Below are 19126 nucleotides of genomic sequence, written 5' to 3'. Positions count from 1 at the left end.
TATCCTTGTTACTTCTATACATGTTTTGTATATCATAAGATATTCAGTATAATGTCTTAAATAGCATATATTTAAGCTTTTGAATCTCCTTATAATATGCCAATATTTACATTTTTAAACAAGAATTCTTACTTTCCGAACCCAGCAAATCATCCAATGTTATATTATCATACAATATAACTTGATTCAAAAAGTATTCACGAAGAAAAACAAAAATTGCAACATCTTAGGGCCTGTTTGAATTAGTTTTCAAAAACTCTTTTTTAATTTTTAAAAACTGAAAAATAAAAAATTTGTTTGAAGCATCAAGTTTCAAAAAGCAATTTTGAAAATTAATTTTCATTATCGGTTTTTAAAAACTTTAAAATGAAAAGAACTAAAACATGTTTTGCTTTTTAATTTTAGTTTTCAAAACAGAAAACACGGAGAAAACTACACTTTTCATTAATGGCAATTGTTGTAATTATATTGAAGTTGTACAAATATTTTCTAATTATATTTTCCAATTATTAATTGCACGTAATTGTTAAGGGAACGGAAATGTTATATTCAAGAATAAGTTCACGTGATTGGCATTGAGAACAACATTCTCAACTTTTTGTATTTATATTTTTCCAACTTCATTTTTTTTTTTCGATTTTTAAACCTATTTATATTTCACTGAATTATTTTATTATTGGAAATCTTAATTTTATTTTATTTTTAAACTTGATTTATAATTATTAATTTGTCTAGTCAAATGTGGATAATACGCGAAGCAATGGAACAGTACACAAAGTCGTTTGAATTATCTGACCATAATCAAACGGTCATACAGATAACATGTCAAGTAAGGCATAACCATCTAACCACCTACATAACGACACTTTTCTTTCAAAAAAAAAACCACCTATATAACAAAGGCTTGCCACTGATACGAGTGGAATCCAGACTTTAGTAGCTTAATCATGTGTCATATTCGAGAAAAAACTTTCTAAATTTATTGATTGTAAAAAAGAAATCAATGTATTAAACTTTTCTCAGGAACTCATTTGTAATTATTACATTCATTTTTTTTAAAAAAAACATTTATTTCTAAATATATGTATCAAACAAATTTTCCAATTTTTAGATTTATTTTAAATACATTCTAACAGCTGTAAGAAAAATAAATTCAAAAATCAAATTTATCAAACAAGTCTTCTCAAATTCTTATTTCAAAAACAGTTTTTAAAAAAGAATTACCAAACACGATTTTTTTTTATATGTTTCTTCTTTAAAACAGTTTTAGAAAAATGGTTTTAAAAATTGATTTTGAAAACTAAAAAACAAAACACAACCAAACAGGCCCTTAATGTACTTAAAAGATAAAATTCTTTTGATAGTCGTCATAGTGAGATCAATTTACAATAACTTACAAATCAACACGTCATACTATTAGCTTATACACTTTTCTCTTCATGATCATTGGGATGCATAACAATATGCACATAAGAGAAAATTATATATTTTTATTTTTTAAATTTAGCCAACATTTCATATGTGCGAGTATGGATCCCCAATTTTCTTTTCATGTAATCAAATATCATACCACTTCATTTATCTTGGGTCACACAAGTGACAAAACTATCCCTCAAGAGTTTTAATATTACTATATTTCTAGAGTTCGAAATCAAACATTTGCTTAAGCTTAACAGATATGTGTTTGATTTCTTCTTTCACTATTGATTTCTTCATGCACTTTTGTCTCAAAGCTCGCTTTAATTTTGTAATATAATGTAAGTTTTTGACACCTTTCATTTTGGGTGTGATGGCCGACTAACTACTATATTATATTTGTTTTACGATAAATGATCTTTTTAAGTAGAAAAGAAGAATCCATAAATACGAGTATAAGGGGTACCAAACCCATATGCAAGGAAAAGTAAAAACAAAAGAAATAAGGTGATGACAAGAAATAATATAGGGTTTTTGGTCATGATTTAGTATCATTGTGGCATAGAAGCAGGTATTTTATGTTTGTTTTAGTTTAGTTTTGTAAATAAATTTCTCAAAAAGTAATGAAAGAACAAAGAAGGGAAAAATCCTTAAAGCCATGGAAATTCACCTGAACCAAAAAACTATGTGATTGCGCTATATTTTTTACAAGTTTATCATTGATGATGTTAGAGACATAGTCGTTATGGACATTATGGTGAGAAAAAATGGAGCAATATGAATGAAGAAATCAAAGAATCGGCTACTGCCATAGACAAAAATTGTGCCACATGCAAGATAAATGGGGTTCCTAAGGGTATTTGATATCTTTAGTGGAAAGTCTGATTAGTAGGTTTTCATTTTCATCAGTTTTTTCTTGCTTAACAGACTGAGCGGACAGTTTCTCATAAATCCTAGCACTTTGAGCAGCGAGTTCAGTTTTGATCTCTTCCTTGAACCTTTCAAACTCAATGGCATATACATAAGCTAAAAGATGAGGTTGTAACACAACAACAAAAATGATGAAATCTTGTAGTCTCAGAGGCACAATAAGGGCTTCTGGATTTACCAGAGGGGATTCATACACATATGGAATATCATTAGAATTAGTCCTTAAGTTTGGAAGTTTTCTTTGAGGATTCCTTCTAGGTTTTGCTAGATCCATTTGACTTAGAAGTTCAATAAACCATCCCCTCGGAGCTTCATTGTTGGCTCCAGTACAAAGTCTCCCAGACCCCTTCATCTTTTGAAGCGATTCATGTAGTTTTGTTATTAGATCTTCCTACTTAGCAGCATGCTCATCAAACTGTAAGATATTATTCTTCTCAACAGGTAAGTTATGAACATTAGTATAAGCATCTGTACAAAAGTCATCAAGTTTGGGGTGAGTTAAGGGTGGTGGTTCACATATGTTTAGAGTGAAATTATAGGGGTTAAGAGGTAGATTTGTTTGATTTTGATGGGTTAGGAACAACTATCAAGTTATCAAAGCTAGGTTGATCATAGGTTATTTCTAATGCAGGTTTAGAATGAGTTTAATTCTCCTTAGAATCTATCTCCATTGGTTGAACATCAATAGATGTCTCAAGTCTAACTATGGATACAGAAGTAGTTACTGATTTGGGGTAACGTAGGTCAATGACAGAACCTACATCTATCATGCCTAGAGGATTAGTTTCTCCTTCTATTGGGGAGTCGGGTAGCTTAGTTATGATAAGAGGTAGGGTTGGTGGGAGGATGAGCATATTTCAGTTTAGCCTTTTCATAGCCCAAGGTTATATAAGAAAATTCAAATTCTTACTATATCTTATCAATAATTTCACCATATTTTGTTGATGATAAGTCAGATAGGTCAGAACGGATAAAAGGCTTCTTGCCTTTAATATCAGATGAGTTAACAGGTTTGGCAGGAATGGGTGAAGGAGATTTCTATTTAGATGAAGGAGATTATGTGTGGACAGGTGAGTTAATTGGTGTTGTCTATTTGTGAGGGTTTTATGTAAGAGAGATGTGGGGTTGAGGTTGAGATTTAGAGGTGGTAAAGGGTGGTTCATATGTTGTTGGAGGTTCATTTTGAGTTTGTGTGAGAGTATAATATGTGTAGTTTGTGTGAGAGTGGTCGTTGAGAAGTGTACATCAGTAGATACTAAAGGTTCATATGTATACCTTTATTAGCAGAAGTATCAGTAGCAGGTTCAGAAGATGTACTCTTTTTCTTCTTCAATGTCTCCAACACTACTCATAGGGAAGCTTATGATGCTTCTTCATCATCAAGCACCTTAGACGCAAATCATGCAACCTTATCTTTTGAAGTTATCATCACCTGTTCTTTTTTATCTTTCTCACCAAAGGAACCTGATCCTCAACTTCATCTTCCAGTTCAGGTTGAAGTACCAACTTCCCGGTCTTTTGTTTATTTGGAAGAGGAGGAAGTTCTGATGCAGGATTAGAGACATAACTCATAGTCTTCATTGATCTAGAATGAGTTGCTCTCTTCTGCTTTGGCTGAGTCTCAAAGGATGATTTCCCCTCGAAGAGACCACTAAGACGAATCTTCCTGAAGGGACCACACCAATGGTCCTTCCCCTCCAATTCCTTGACTCGATCTAGTTTGATTTTGTTTGCTATTTATTGTACTATACAGGGAAATTAAACTATTCAACTTCTATAGCATAGGAGGATGTAATTGTAGGTTAACTTTTGTTACAATTTAATCAATTTTGCTTTATCCAATTAACAATTTTCTTTCTTATGTTATCCCGATTGACTCTAAGTATACTACTTAAATTAATGAGAGTTTTGATGGAAAAAATTATTAAGTATTAAATTGATATTTTATCATTGATAAATAATTTGACTTAAAAAAAATACTCTAAATCTGTCAAAATTATATGAGATGGAGGGTAATATATCTAAGATTATGCTTGTTTGGAGTTTGGATTCGTTTATTTTGTGTTCAGAAAATAATATTAATCAAAAAGTTGTGTTAAAAATTAAGCAAAAAGAAAAATTTGCTTTGGCTTATGAGTTAGTTTTTTATTATGGTATTGATGGGTGGAGAATTTTTCTTAAATTACAAGTAAAGGATTTGATGTTGAATTTTTCTATGGAGTCACACTCAACAAGTTGCTTGAGCTCAAAAATTATAGGTCACAAGACTTTTCACTGCCAACAACTATGAAGCGTTTATGAGATTTTTTTTTTTTTTTAAGGACGTTTATGAGATATGTTGATATTGAGTTAGAAAATTGTCTAATTTATTTATCTTGTGATCGTCTTTGAGATTTTAAATGTCTTATGTGAAGTATGAACGTGCCCCTAAAAATATTAGATTTTGTGCGACCGCACACCCTAAACATGTTCAGGTTGTCATTGTAGTTCAAGATTATACTTTTAAAAGTATACATTCGGATGGTTCTATTAGAATAGAAATAATATAATATTGTTGTAGACTTTGCCTTCCAAGTTTATCATCAGCAACAACATGCATTGTCAATTTATTTTATTTTTTGGTGTAAATCGGATATTCTCTGCATGCAAGTGCAAAGGGTAATTTCTCGAGCTTTGTGAGACCCATATAGGCAACAAACTCTTGGAAAGAAATCTAGGATATTCTTAACGTTGTTGCATGGCCAAAACTAGATTGAAATCTAGGATATTGGTTAAGTTAAAGGAGACTTGTGTTATCTCATTTAAGCGCTCTTGGATTACATTGTCCATTTTCAATTGAGTACTAAATGTTAATTTGTCACGGTATACATTGTCCAAAAGTATAGTTGGCCAAAATTACACATTGGGAGAGGGGGTGCTTAAAGGGCTGGTCGGAAGTATACTTGTTGATAAATCTTGTTCAAAAATATACTTACAAAGAGGGTTAGTTTTACCAACAACAAAAAGATCAAGAACAAAGAGGGGTGGTAAAAGAAACTCCTATATACTCATGACACATTGAACTCCAACTTTAAGAATGTGTTTGAATTCCGGAGTAGCCCATTCCTGCAAACATATCCACAATTTTGAGAATATCTATTAACATCTCCATATTTGACGCACCCAATGTTTATGAAGTTTTTGTCCCAAACTTCAACAATTTCGTCAGGCTACTACTATAAACTATCATAGACATTTATCCCAAGTTGTGTCCAATGTTTTTCTATAATTTTGTTCTAGCTTTAAACTCATCTTCATTGTTTTAATTTTTAAGACCCTTTTCATTATTTAAACGTCTGCTTTATTACCATACTGAAACACTGGATTTTTGTAGGAAATCCCGGTTTATAGAATTATCAGGAACCCATGAAAAACATGCTTAGATGCATAATCAAATTTAACAACTGCTACAGACAGTTATTTGGTATATTTATATGTTACTCCTTAGTGTGAAATACTTAACCATGCCAAAATTAAGAAATATTTTATTTATCTTAGATTTTGTAAACTTTATGTATAAAGAAGTAATGGTGAGGAAATAACATGATATACAATGTCAGCATCTCTCTATTACATCAAAACAAGTACTTGTTAGTTTTCTTCACCTAGTTATAAGTACAAAGTATCCACTCTCCTTTAAGTGAGACAAACATGTATAAAAAAATCTATTGGTAAAACTAGGGTTCAAACGGTGGTCTTTTTCAGAAGCTCCACCTAAGTATCAGAAAATTTCATTGGAAGTTTGGAACAGTTTTTTTAGAAGCTCATTGTTCATGTTTTCCTCCTTACAACTATTTTCCTTACCCTTCCAATATTTTGTCATTTTTTGGTTTAGCTTCTCTTCTTCTTTCGAGAGGAGAAGAGGACAAAATAAGCTCGACCAAAAACACTATAGATGTCACTGCATTTTTTTTTTAGTAACAACTCTTCTTACCAGATAAATAGATACTGTTGTGATAGTTAGTAAATTAATTTGTAATAATAATTTCAATATATAGCAATAACGAAAGGAAGAATATACATCCAGTGTTCAATATAGATTGCGGATCTGTAAATATATTATCTACAAGAGATTTGCTTTATAAAAAATAAAAAATAGACATATTATAACAAACTTAAAGGAAACCTATACTCGAGTAACATATAATAGTCGCATCGTAGTAATCGTGGTAATATTACCCGTTATTCTGTATAAAACCAAATTCATACGTCTTGAAATAAAACATGAATCAAATTTTGAATAAGCAGAATCAATAGGTTACCATGATAAGAAGACAATGAAATCCTTGAAATGCATTCGTAAAACACATTACTTTTTTTTCAAATCAGCAAAACGTATTACTTTAACTTTTATCTTTATTATATGAGTGAATCTGAAGTATAGCTTGTTAAGAAATAGTGCATCAATCATATGTACAAAAAAGAATATTAAGAGACGCAGAAGGATAAAATGAGGACGAAATGATATTTAAATGAATTAAGGAATTTCTTTGAATTTTTTTTATTCATGTAGTTTCTAGGTACATGGACCTATTTCTACAAAAAGAATGAATTAACATCAAAAGGAGGGGGAAGCAGCTGAAAGCATTTTTACTTTAATAAGAAAAAAAACAATGGAGGGACCCATGTTCCTAACAAGACCTAAACAACGGACGAATGTAAACAAATTTACATTGAAATAACGAGCCACTAATCCAATTTCTAAACTTCCTAGTTTTGCAGGTCGGTCAGGTTCACCCAGCGAAGTAGGAAAAACACCCCGGCCAGAGAACCCAAGGATCACCACCCGTGCAGACTGCCCAAATGTTAGGGCTTGCCTGCACAAAGAATGTAAATTCATATCCTAATTGGTTAATACCTTGCGGCTGCTTCCTGAATCAATCATTTGGATTTTCTGTATTGTTAGAAAGCCCATTAGCTAAAATGAAGTTAGCAAAGTCAGACTCTCCAAATATTTTCAAAAGGCAACTTGAAACACTTCAATTCAATCTGCTCTCTATGCCCAAAAATGAAGGGCCTCGGACTTTGAGTCGCTTTGGCCCAATCTCAATGGAAGGCGCTTCTCTATAAGTTTGCTGCAACCTCTCTCTTCGGTGGTGATCTTGTTGCATATGCATACTTATTTCCTCATTGCCTGACTTTTTATATCTTGCTGAAATGGGAGTGCCATTTCCCCTTGCAAATCTGTTCTTCAAGGAGATATCAACTTTATCATTAACAGGGTTATATTTATCACTTGATTCACTGGTTCTGAAATTCATTTGCTGCCTGTTGCTTTTTCCTTCAGGAAGGACTTTCTTCAAACGTTTAAGTCCCTGTTCATATAGATCAAAATTAGATAGTCAATTTATGTAAGATAGAAAATGTTGGAAATGTGTGCCAAGAATCGCTATCTAGCAGATATACATGATGGACTAATTAAATCATCGATGAGACTGTTTTACAAACCTGCTGCTCAGAATGTTTTGAAGCCATGATCTTCAGATTTCTTTTCTCTGCTTTAAGAGAGGAAGGGCGCTTTACCCTAAATATTCCTGAATCAGAATCATCACTGTCGTTATCTGCTATGGGCTTGATGTCAGGTTTCTGTAGATCATGCAGTTTAACCGAGCTTTCATGATACAAAGCAGGGGATAGAGAAGATTCGCATGCACTGTTGGATATTGTTTCGCCAAGTTCTTCACAATGCCCCTCAGCCTAAAGAATGCAGTGTTAGTTGACTTAACAATAGCTGTTTAAAACCTCATGCAGTGGAGCAATGACGAATTGCCAATATTCAAACAAGATATTCATATTCAAATTCAAAACACTTACATTTTTGGGAGCAGAGGAACAGTCATGAGGTTCTGATAGAGAACAAAGAGTGGATGCAGCAGAAAAGGAAACGTCGGACACTTCTGGTTTAGGAATTTCTGAGCAATGCCCCAAAACAAATTGATTTTGTGTACCACACTCTGGATTATTTGTTGACAGTCCTGGAGTTGTATAAAATTCAATCATAGAATCAAGTTTAAGCTCGCAATAAGGTTCATATCCATTTGCTTCAGCTCTCTGAAACATATCTGACAAAGGATGTGAATACATATTTTGGTCACTTTTGGATTGCTTGCTTATCTCATCCAATATCCCATCTTCCTGCTCAAACATCTTTGCCGCAGCTTCCATATCCGCAATATCCTCTCTCAGATAAAGAGTGTGTTTGCTCCCACAGATGAAGTCAAGAGATTTAACATCTGAAATAATGATATATAAAGATATTAGAAGCGAGAATATTGTATCACCTGACACACATGTAAGATATTTAACTTGAAAATTCATTGTTTGTCACAAATTTATCCCATGATCTAGAATTTAGATAGTGTTTTACTTTCTACACCCTTTCTTCCTTTTTACTTGTTGCTTTTGTAGATATAATGTGATCCTATTGGCTTTTCATTTTCAAAGTTCAATGCAACATTGATTATTGTTTTGTCAATAATACCCTTGAGTACTTACTCCGGAGAAAGAGATAGGTTATATGAGATAAAAATAATGTCAAGGGTCTTAAAGGACAAACTCAAATTATGTCATCAAATGTAACAAAAATTATTAGTTTTCATAGGTATGGGTGTATGTAAATAAAATAACCTTAAAACGACAACTAAAAATGAATGGAGTATTATGCAATAAGATAATGAAAAAGTAATTGGCCACGGGGAAGGTTACCATTATCACAAATATATCCTCAAATATACTATACATTACCAAAACTAACATACTGGGAGGGTTACTATTATCACAAACATAACCTCAAATATAATTAAAATTCATATTTGCTGAGGATTTAATATATTTGTTGGGAATGTTTCGGAGTTTATTTATTTAAAAAGAAAAAAATAGAAACATTGAAAAACTATGTTAGAGGGGAAGTTATAGCTGGTGGAATTTTTTTAAAATCAGTACCATATGATTTAGAATTCCAGAAACCAATAATATCCATGATTATTTTATAACAACTTTTACCAAACATAATAATATTATATTCCCAAGCTTCCAAAAATAATTATGCATGCATGGAAACACACTCCTAGTAAATATTACTGAGCAAAGCTTACCATGGCGTAAGCATACAGGATGCATATGACAGCTGCAGTCAACATAAGCTACATAACAGTCACGTTTGCACAGGCTACAGAGAATTGTGCCATGCGAATGAGAAGAAACACTAATACACGCCCTTGATTTCATTAGTAACCAACTAGCACAATGCTGGAAACGCAACAAATTAATGAAAGATATCTTTGTTCTATGATGAGATAACAAGTCTGAAGAGGGAAAGTCTGAATCTTCAAGCTCCAAGCTTGAATGAATAAGCATCGCTTCTTTGCAAAGAAGTTCTTCATGGGGCAGTAAAGGTACCCTGTTAAGAAGTGCATATCTCCTGCTTGCAATAGCCCCAAGAGGAAACCAATCACCAAGTGCAAAATTCACTGCTTCTCCACAGTTGAAACCTATTTATTGAAGATACACAACATTAATATTTCACATGCATTTAATGTGTAGTATCGGGAAAAGATGTAATTACTAGAACAAAACAATTGAAAAGAGAAAATCTAACCATGACTGAAGCCTGCATGATACGCTCTAGGGAAGGTTATTACAAACTCCCCTGGCTTTTGAACAGCCTTATAGACAGGGACTTTATGCTCCATCAAAATATTAGGTGGAAATAAAGTTGTTTTCCCCAAGAGAACATCAAAGGCTCCATCTTCTCCATCACTTGACAAAATATCAGTAGAATACACATGTTCTCTCACCACCCTTTCAAATTCCAAAGCTGCGTGACCAGGGATACCATACCAAGTTTTTGATGCTCCACAGTGCTGATAGTTAATGCTGCCATTACCATATAAATAAAATTATCAATGTCATTAAATATGCAACTTAAGAAGGAATTATTTGCTTATGATAAAACATTACTATTTATTAGTATAATAACTAGTTAAGTTTATTTTACCTGTACAAATAATGATCCTCCACATGCCATGCAAACATACTAAACAGCATTCCAATGTATAGCATGGGTTCTGTTACTCCCTGAAATAAAGCCCAATGTAAGACACAAAAAGAATAGTACATAAATAACATTGACAGACATAAGAAATTGTCATACCGGAATTGACGTTTCCAATAGACGCAAAGTTGATTTGGGCAACCGGGAAAGTTTCTGAAATAATAAAGAGCAAGTATTCGATAAGTTTATTAACATGGCAAAGAAAACGCAAGAACCGTCATTTTGTTAAAATGCTTTGTCCCAAATGATAAATAAATAACAGGGTAACAAAGAAAAGTAAGAATATAAAAGAGACACTAGAAAAGGTAAGACCTTCAAATTCCATTTGCTGTTCCCAAGCTGATCAGTAGGAGAAGTTGAAAAAGCACTGCCATCAACATCACATGCATATTCAACAGTATCCATTTTCCCACGACCAATTTCCTGCCAAAACTCCTTTTCCAAGTAAGTGGCAGGAAGACATCCAACGCTGCAATATCTTCGTGCAAAAACCTTGTTTGCCATTTTCTCATATTCACGGAATGTATAATTTCTGAGTGAATAAAAATTGTTCAATCAGAAATGTAATATAATATAATTGAAATTGCAAATATTTACAGAATAGAGAACTGACCTTCCACTCATGAAAAATGTGACTTTGTCTTCAGTATCCCATTCAGCAAAGCGGAGAGGCTGCACTCTGGTTGTAAACTTGAATCCAGGTTGCTCCTTCATTAAAACAACCCCAGCCGGTACAGAAGCACTCAAAGGCGAAATAATCTTGCATATACCTGGAATTTATCAAAAATTCAAATGAAAAAAAGTTCGGTAACAATTCTATCATTCTGCTGAGTTCATCTATCCTTTCCATAAAGAGGACATGGTAAATTAACATTTAACTACTACAATCTCCATACCTGTCAGTAAGTCTATTGAGTTTTCATATTATTTTGTTTGAGTTTTTTCAAATAGGAAAAGTTTCACCATAGAAAATGAATGGCTGTTCACTTGTTAATTTTAAAAACGACACACTACAATGTGTATATAGGAAACTGGAAACGCCGTCATAGACCATAATCATTACATCAGCAAATAAGGAACTTCTTGGAAAGGTCAGTGGCTTTAATAAAACTAATTAAACTAATGCAAAAATAGAGAGCTAATGTGGATAACCTTCTTGAGAAACAGTTTAGGAAACAAGTAAATATTAAAAGAATCTTTGCAATAACTGAGTTTTTCAAAAATCAGCTTCATGTAAATCTTCCAAATAACAAGTTTATTCAGAAATTCTCTCTACTTTTTCCATAAACATTGAAATTCTTGCGAGGACGTTTCTATTATGAAGTTATTTTAATTGAAGCTACTATACGATGGAAGCTAATCCAAATAAAGGATAATGGATACTGAATATGGAAGTTTACAAACTATCAATACACCCTAAAAACACACCCGAAAGCCATATTGAAGTGGTAAAAGTATGAGAATGACAAAACTTGTGCATATGTTAATGCCACAGGGTTTACTAATTAACTAACATGAGAACATCAGTGCAAACTACCAGCACGGATACATACCATATTTAGAAGCTTCTGGAGCTATCTTCTGCAAATAAACCAAAGGATCTTCAAATTCCTCCTTTGTTGGAGAATACACAGGACATTCTGGAATTTTATCAGTCCAATCCAAATCGCTTGTATCAAACTTATCCACCTTCCGCTTGAAAAACACATCTGGATTACCATGCAATCTCGTGCCACAAGAAGGTGAACCTCTTAAAGCATCTCCTCCACTTCTATTCATCACGTTAGCAGCACTTGTCTGAGTGGCAGCAATGGCTTGTGCACGCTGAAGCCTTTTACGCTTCAAAAATTCTAACCCATTTCTAGCCTCCTCAGATAGTCGTACTCTACCTCCTTCTACCTGTAAGATGTTTCACATTTCTAGGTTAGATTGGAATAAACTCACATGCAAAGATAATTTTGAAGGCAAACAAGAAAACAAAATCACATCACAAGTTTACAACAATTCAGAACTCAATAGATATATATAACCAACAATGAACAAACTGAAACATATATTTTGTCGCACCACAACTACTTCGAAACTAAGCTGCAGAAATTCATGCAAAACATTGCCCCGGTGATTCTTTGGAAAATGAACCAAACTGATATCAACGCAAAGCATAATTTCTGATGCTTTAGCTTATTCGAGTTGGCAAAGGATGCAGTTCAACAAAAGGAAGCAATAAATGTTTAACTCAAACAAACTCAAAGCAATCACCATTAAGGAGTCAATAACTTGATGTTCAGGCTACTCGTTTCGAAACAACCAATTTCAACATTTACCAGCTATGTCAAAATTGCCTTCAAATCAAAGTACTTCACAATCACCTCACGGGGTAAAAGTAACTTGTAACCACTAACAGGGTCAAAAAACCATCCAAATATAGAACAAAAACGCAAAAGAAATAGTCAACAAAAAATGATCCTATAGAAATAGAATAGAAACATTCAACAAATGCATGCGCTGAAATTTCAACAGTTAACTCCTATCAACATCAATATTTTCCACCTCATAAAGCCCAATCACACAAAAAGTAGCATTAGTCTTACAAATTTCAACCAGAAAACAAAAAGTAAATAAGATAGACCTAGAAAACTATTAATCCTTGATTAACCTAAATTTCTTAATTCCAATTTTTTAAAACATAATGAAAAAGAGAAGAAAAACATTCAACAGAGTTTATTTTTTTTATAATTTTTCTAAATAATTTTCAGATAATAGTGTAATATAGAAAAATAATTAATCACGCAAAATGCACCATAATCATCCTTCAAAAAAATTATGAGTGTAATATGAAGGAAAAAAAATCACGCCAAAAAAAATTGAGATAAATCGTATCGAAACCATAGAAAAGTATAACAATGTTCAAGATCTGAACGATAAACAGAAGGAAGATACATTTTCATAGAGAATTTCAACATTCATAAATCAAAAAATGAAACAACAACACGAATAATTCGTTTCTTCAACGAAACGCGATTAACCTACCATTTCATTACGAACTCGTTCCCCTACGGTCTCCGTTTTCGTAAGCTTGAAGGAACAATCACAAGTTTGAAGAATCACGAAACCGAAACGAAATCACAAAGCGAAACCCTAAATCACGATCCTGAACGTTGTAGATTAGAACGTAGCGTTTTAATACAACGAGGCTCGCCACATTCTCGAACGACGCCGTATACGAGGGTGATACGGCGTTACGGAGAGATCCAACGCCGTGTAGGAGCAAACACGGGGAATTGAGAGTGAATGCGAGTGTTTCAATCGGAACACCGTGACCGGCTTCCTACGGTGGCGCGGAATATAGAAGAAAAAAAGAGAAAGCGGTTTTCCGGTGAACGGAAAAGTTTGTTTCCCGGCGAGAAAAGAAAACGGAGAGAAACAGTGATGAGGAGAGAGAAGGAAAAGATATGAATGCTTAGAAAACGTAAAAAGGGTAACGATGTGATAATTTATAGTTTTATACTCCAAATTAATTAATCGCTTTTTCTGCTCTGAAAACCCGAATATATATTGGAATTTTTTTTTTTTTTTCAGTAGCTTCCGCGTGTAACAAATCATATAGATTTACACCACCAAAAAAATCATATAAATTTTACACTAAAAAGAGTCATATAGATTGTGATGACTTTCAAATGCAACAAACTCAATAAATAATATTTATCAATTTTATTATTTTATTTTATTTTTCCGCGAGTCAATTTAATCTTTATAGACATAAAATTGAAGAAACCTTAACATTTTTATATCAAGCACAAATTAATTCATTTTATATATTGAGTAAGAATTAATGTGTACAACAAAAAAATCGACATCATTGAAATTTTGACACAAATATCAAATTTAAAATAGAATGATTGTGTTTAATCTAACAATATCCACTGTGTAGTCTAAAGTTTGAATTTGAAGAATTCATGTGAATAGATTTGACCTAGTAATATTGATTAGAATTTATTAACAACTTTTATTTTCATTTTTTTTACACTCAAATCAAATATACTTTAATTTCTTCTTCATTTTTAAGGTACCTTTTAGTTCGTTTATTTATTTTTTGGTTTGTTTAGTTGAATAAAATAATTAAATCAAAAGAAACTTTGAGGAGAAGTGGTGGTTGTTAGGTGGTTCAACGAAACAAACACGCCGTCCAAAATGCAAAACGCGTTATGAGTGTAAACACGGATTAAATATAACGCCGTTACGCGAATAGGACGGAAACACAATCACCGTTACTGTTAGGAGTATTTATTGGCGGGTAGAGAATTAAAGAGCGTGTAATTAATGTCATGTTGTGGAGGGTATTTTGGTAAAAGAAAAAAGCGGTGTTATCGATGAGGTTCTGCTTCTGTATCGGTCAGAGGAAAATAAAGTGGCAGAAAAAAAGAATAATCACGTGTTATAAGACTTTGGTGGAATATATATATGACTTTGATGAAGTTTGACATCTAACCGTTGATATTTTGTGTCGTTTACTTTGAACCGTTGAATTGTACTTGAACTGAAAACTCCCTCGAATCAGAAAGGCTCAGAGGCATGTGTACTTTTTTCTGTTGAACTGCCGACTTGTACAGGATAACTCTCACCTACCTTCCAGTTAGTTAAGACTGTAGAAAGAAAAGGACGAGGTTGTCCTTGTTCAGTTGGTTCATCTTGGCGCGAGAATAAAGGGTATTAATGGATTTTTCAACGGGGTTGTCACATGCACAGTGACTTTTCCGTATTGTAAGTGCTATGAGGTACTTACTCCTAACCTAACATAGTCATCGGACGCGACATATCTGTAGCAACGATGTTTTTGATCGAAAGTATTTGAGAATTGATGTTTGTACAACGATTTTGTGATAATTGTTTATTCAACTTTTTTGTTCTTCCTTTTATTTGAGCAAAAACAACAAAGAAAAATAAAAGAGAAAATAAAAAGATAATGAGAAGATGAGAGAGAAAATCGTACTAAAATAATTTTATTTTTTTTTTACAAAATGTTTGTACATATAACATTTCTCATAACACGACACATAAATATGAAATTATTCAAGTAATTTTATTTATTTATGACCAATTTGAATTGGATTATTTTTTAACTTATAAAAAATAATTTATCTAAATAAATAAATTTTTATGTTAAATCATAAGTTCTTATTATCGAAAATTGTATCTTTGTAACTTTACAATAGGGTTTTCAAGGGTGTCCCATCTTGATTCAGAGAAGACGGTAGGGCCCATCATGGGTAACCATTTCACTAGAACTTTTCCTGTTCTCTGCCTTGCTCAGCAAATTTCATTTGGAATTGGAATTTGGAACTTTCTCATGAGTCTCTCGTATTATTATGTCAATCTCTTTTAATTGCTCACATGTACTCTTATAATAATTCTTTGCTAATTTCTAAGGAAGTAAAATACCAGTGCTACTGTTAAACAATAGAAAAGAAAAAAGAAATTCAAATAAAAAATAAATATATTAAATGCTTCCTAAAAAAAATGGGGAAGGAACAATTAGTAAATTAAATGGAGATTTGCAAATGGATATTTTTGAGATGGGTCATGTTAACGTGCCCCCATTAAGGAAGTAAAAATATAAATTTTTCATAAAAAAATAATAACTTTTTGACTTTCATAAAGTTGAACATTCTACTCTTCACAATTTTCTAATACAAAGTTTCTATATTGGTTTTCCTTAACTGATGCTCCGGGGACACTAGTTAACTTTTCCCTTTTAAGATAAATGTTCATTTTATTAGGAAAAATATGTTGTCAAGTTCTTAATTTTTCAACATGTTTTTGTTTTGGATCAAATTGTTGATTCTCTTATCAAGCCACTAATATGGAGGGGAGACTAATAATGTAGTATTACAAAGTTAAGTTAGTTCATGTCTATGTAATGGGAAAGGCCAAGGGGGCTACAACCCTAGTTACTAGCTATGAACTTGTGTAACGCATGATGCAAACGTAAAATTATGTATTTATCATTTTTTACATACAATGTTGATGTATTGGTAATTTATTGTTAACAATTGAGAATAACATATCCATGTGTTGGGTCCGATGGTGTAGATTAAAATTCATGAGTGTGTTATTCTTTAGATCTCATGTTAGAATCATCAAGATGTTCATTTTTTTTATTAGACTAGTTCATACGTGATTTTTATCTGATTTCGATTGAACAATGGGATTGATTGTTATTGGGTTGGATATTGTTTTTCTTAAATAAATTTAGAATAACATAAATTATTGAAAGAATTGAAATTAAATAAAGTGAAAAGAGTTTCAACTTCTGGAAAAGATAAAACTATCATGGTGTTGGTTGAAGCCTAAAGACACAAGTCTTTTAGATGATATGAATTAATAGAGTAGTTAATTTAGTCTATTTGGGATATTACAAAGGTGGTCTTTTGCATACTTTTTTAGCTTTGGTGTTTTTTTGTCGGGGTTTAAACCACAATCTTACATATATTATGTATTGTCTCTACCAACTGAGTCAAGCTCATAAGGATAGCTTTGATGTTTTTTGTTAGTGCATGTATTTCACGCCAAATTTATTTTGTTTTTTTATTTTGTTTATATACATTAGGTTTTTAGATATATATTCTTGTAGTTGTTTCTGTATATCCAAAATGAATTGTTTAATTATACTTGATCATTTCATCTTTGGAAACTTAATAAAGTAATAAGTAACAAGCATATGAAGATTAGATTCAACCATTGTGATAGATCCTGAAATCTCGAAGTACATTTTTTTTATCATTGTTTATTCTTTTCAAAAGTAAATCTTTACTTTTTATAGAACTTTTTTTGAGTCGATCCACCCCCGAAGATTTGATCAATAATCAATATACGTGAATCGATATTTCATTACAATACAAAATTACATTGAGGGGAAGGATGAGGTTCCTACATATTCATTTAGGGGGAAACTAATGCGTGCATTTTTTTACAAATTCTTTACATGCGGATATGGTGGACCTTTGTGCTTTGGTTGATGGGGTGGATTCAGATGCTATCGTGAGTCATGACACTTAACTCCCTTAACCGGCAAAACGTTGTGGCAAAATATGTATCCTAAATGGCGAAGATGTTTTCCATGACTTTCTCGTTCAAGACTGCGAACCGTGAGTTCAATTTCGAAGAATAAAAGTTAAGGGACAACATGAATGAATAGGAGGTAGGTAAAGGCTTGTTGTTGAAGATCGAGTGATTGGGAAATAAGTTTCTATAAAAGCGGGGTAAACTCAAGGATTTCATGAGGAACTCTTGAAGACCGAATAGGCTGCGAAAAGCATGCTCGATGAGGTTATGGCCTTGAAGGATAAGGTCAAAGTATTACAGAAAGAAAAGACACGTATATTAGCTATGAAGGAGAAGATAATGACTTTGGATAAGGTGAGGTTTGTCACGGTGGAGGAGAACACCTTTTTGACCGATCAATTGAGAGCCATGTCAATAAACATTTATCCACTGTTCTTATGTACTTTGAATTAGCGCGTGGAGTTTGCGCACGTGAATGGCTTGAAGCGACCCGATCCGTTGACAAAATGAACTTTAACCTAATCTGAAACACATATAACTCAACCTTCCTATATCCTTTTATAATTATGAGATGAGATAATTGAACGATTGATTTCACCAAATATTTCAATCTTTTTATTGGTGTTAACACTCCGGTTCCTAAAAGAAGGGAACCTTGATAAATTTGGAGTTCGACCTTAATATAACGACAATCTGACAAAAAATTATTTCATTCAATAATCAAACTCAAATTCTTTTAAACGACTCCATAGATCTCATTAAGCATTTGAACTTAATTACTTGATTTCAAATATTTGAAATTTCAATTATCTCATATATTTTCTTTTGACCGAATAAACTCTTTAATGTTTATACAAATACAAATTAAATGCATACTTTAATAGTTTAGCAAACAATATCAACGTACTCATAGGAAAAACCACATGTCCTGCCAAAAGAAGAAAAAAAACTACATCTTGCAAATGGTTTTAGTTTTTCCGTGGGAAAATCATCTCCTCTTTTTTAATTGGACGGTTTGTTCTTTCTAGCTTTTTGTTACAAGGAAGTTGGTCTAATCATTACCACAAATTCAACACACATTCACCAAAAACAAACTTCTTCAAATAATAGTCCACTTGGCGGCTTGGCTTGTAGAAACTTCGCTAGCCGGCCAAGTCAAACCCTTCCACGGTCCACACAAAGTTTATACCTTCATTTCTTCCTAGTCACCTCATCTAAAAAAAAAAGTTCAATTATACTCTCTCCGATGTTAAATATAAATAACTTTTTACTTTTTAGATTCATTCAATAAATAATGTATGTAGTCTATATTATAAACGACATACATAATTTATTAAATAAATTTAAAAATTGCTTACATTTGAAACCGCAGATATTACAATTCAACTTAAATTAAATAAGCTAGAAGTGACAAAAAATCACTTTTTTAATAATTCAATTCACGAGTGAGTGACACGCATTTAATGCAGCTAATGGGTCACACGAAACCTATTGAAACATTATTGATACTGTCCTTTGAGGAAGCTTCCCTGCTTTGCGTGTAAGCTCAGGTTGAAATTGAATCAGCTTATTGTGAGAAGCTCATAGGGGTATTTTAGTAGTTTCAATGATTTAATAAAGCCAGTT

The 19126-nt window shown here is 32.5% G+C and overlaps 1 protein-coding gene across 2 annotated transcripts; it reads right to left on the bottom strand.

The window, feature by feature from the left end:
• Positions 1 to 6852: 6852 nt before the first annotated feature.
• LOC11433984 (lysine-specific demethylase JMJ706) lies at positions 6853 to 13949 on the bottom strand. Of its 2 annotated transcripts, none has more exons than XM_013598210.3 (11): positions 12698 to 12856; positions 11992 to 12337; positions 11052 to 11208; positions 10751 to 10970; positions 10538 to 10591; positions 10382 to 10461; positions 9983 to 10260; positions 9480 to 9875; positions 8200 to 8618; positions 7834 to 8082; positions 6853 to 7700 (listed from the first exon to the last, which is right to left on the bottom strand). In XM_013598210.3, the coding sequence occupies exons 1-11, from the start codon at positions 12698 to 12700 to the stop codon at positions 7365 to 7367; spliced, it is 2538 nt and encodes an 845-aa protein (XP_013453664.1). In that variant the 5' UTR covers positions 12701 to 12856; the 3' UTR covers positions 6853 to 7364. The 2 variants fall into 2 exon arrangements, with proteins under 2 accessions (XP_013453664.1, XP_003612815.1); XM_003612767.4 differs by lacking the exon at positions 12698 to 12856 and adding an exon at positions 13469 to 13949 and having other exon boundaries at positions 6859 to 7700.
• Between the last annotated feature and the right edge of the window lie 5177 nt (positions 13950 to 19126).

This window comes from Medicago truncatula, chromosome 5 (genome assembly GCF_003473485.1).
Source record: "Medicago truncatula cultivar Jemalong A17 chromosome 5, MtrunA17r5.0-ANR, whole genome shotgun sequence".
Lineage (NCBI taxonomy): Eukaryota > Viridiplantae > Streptophyta > Magnoliopsida > Fabales > Fabaceae > Medicago > Medicago truncatula.
This window is presented reverse-complemented; position numbering and strand designations above follow the sequence as displayed.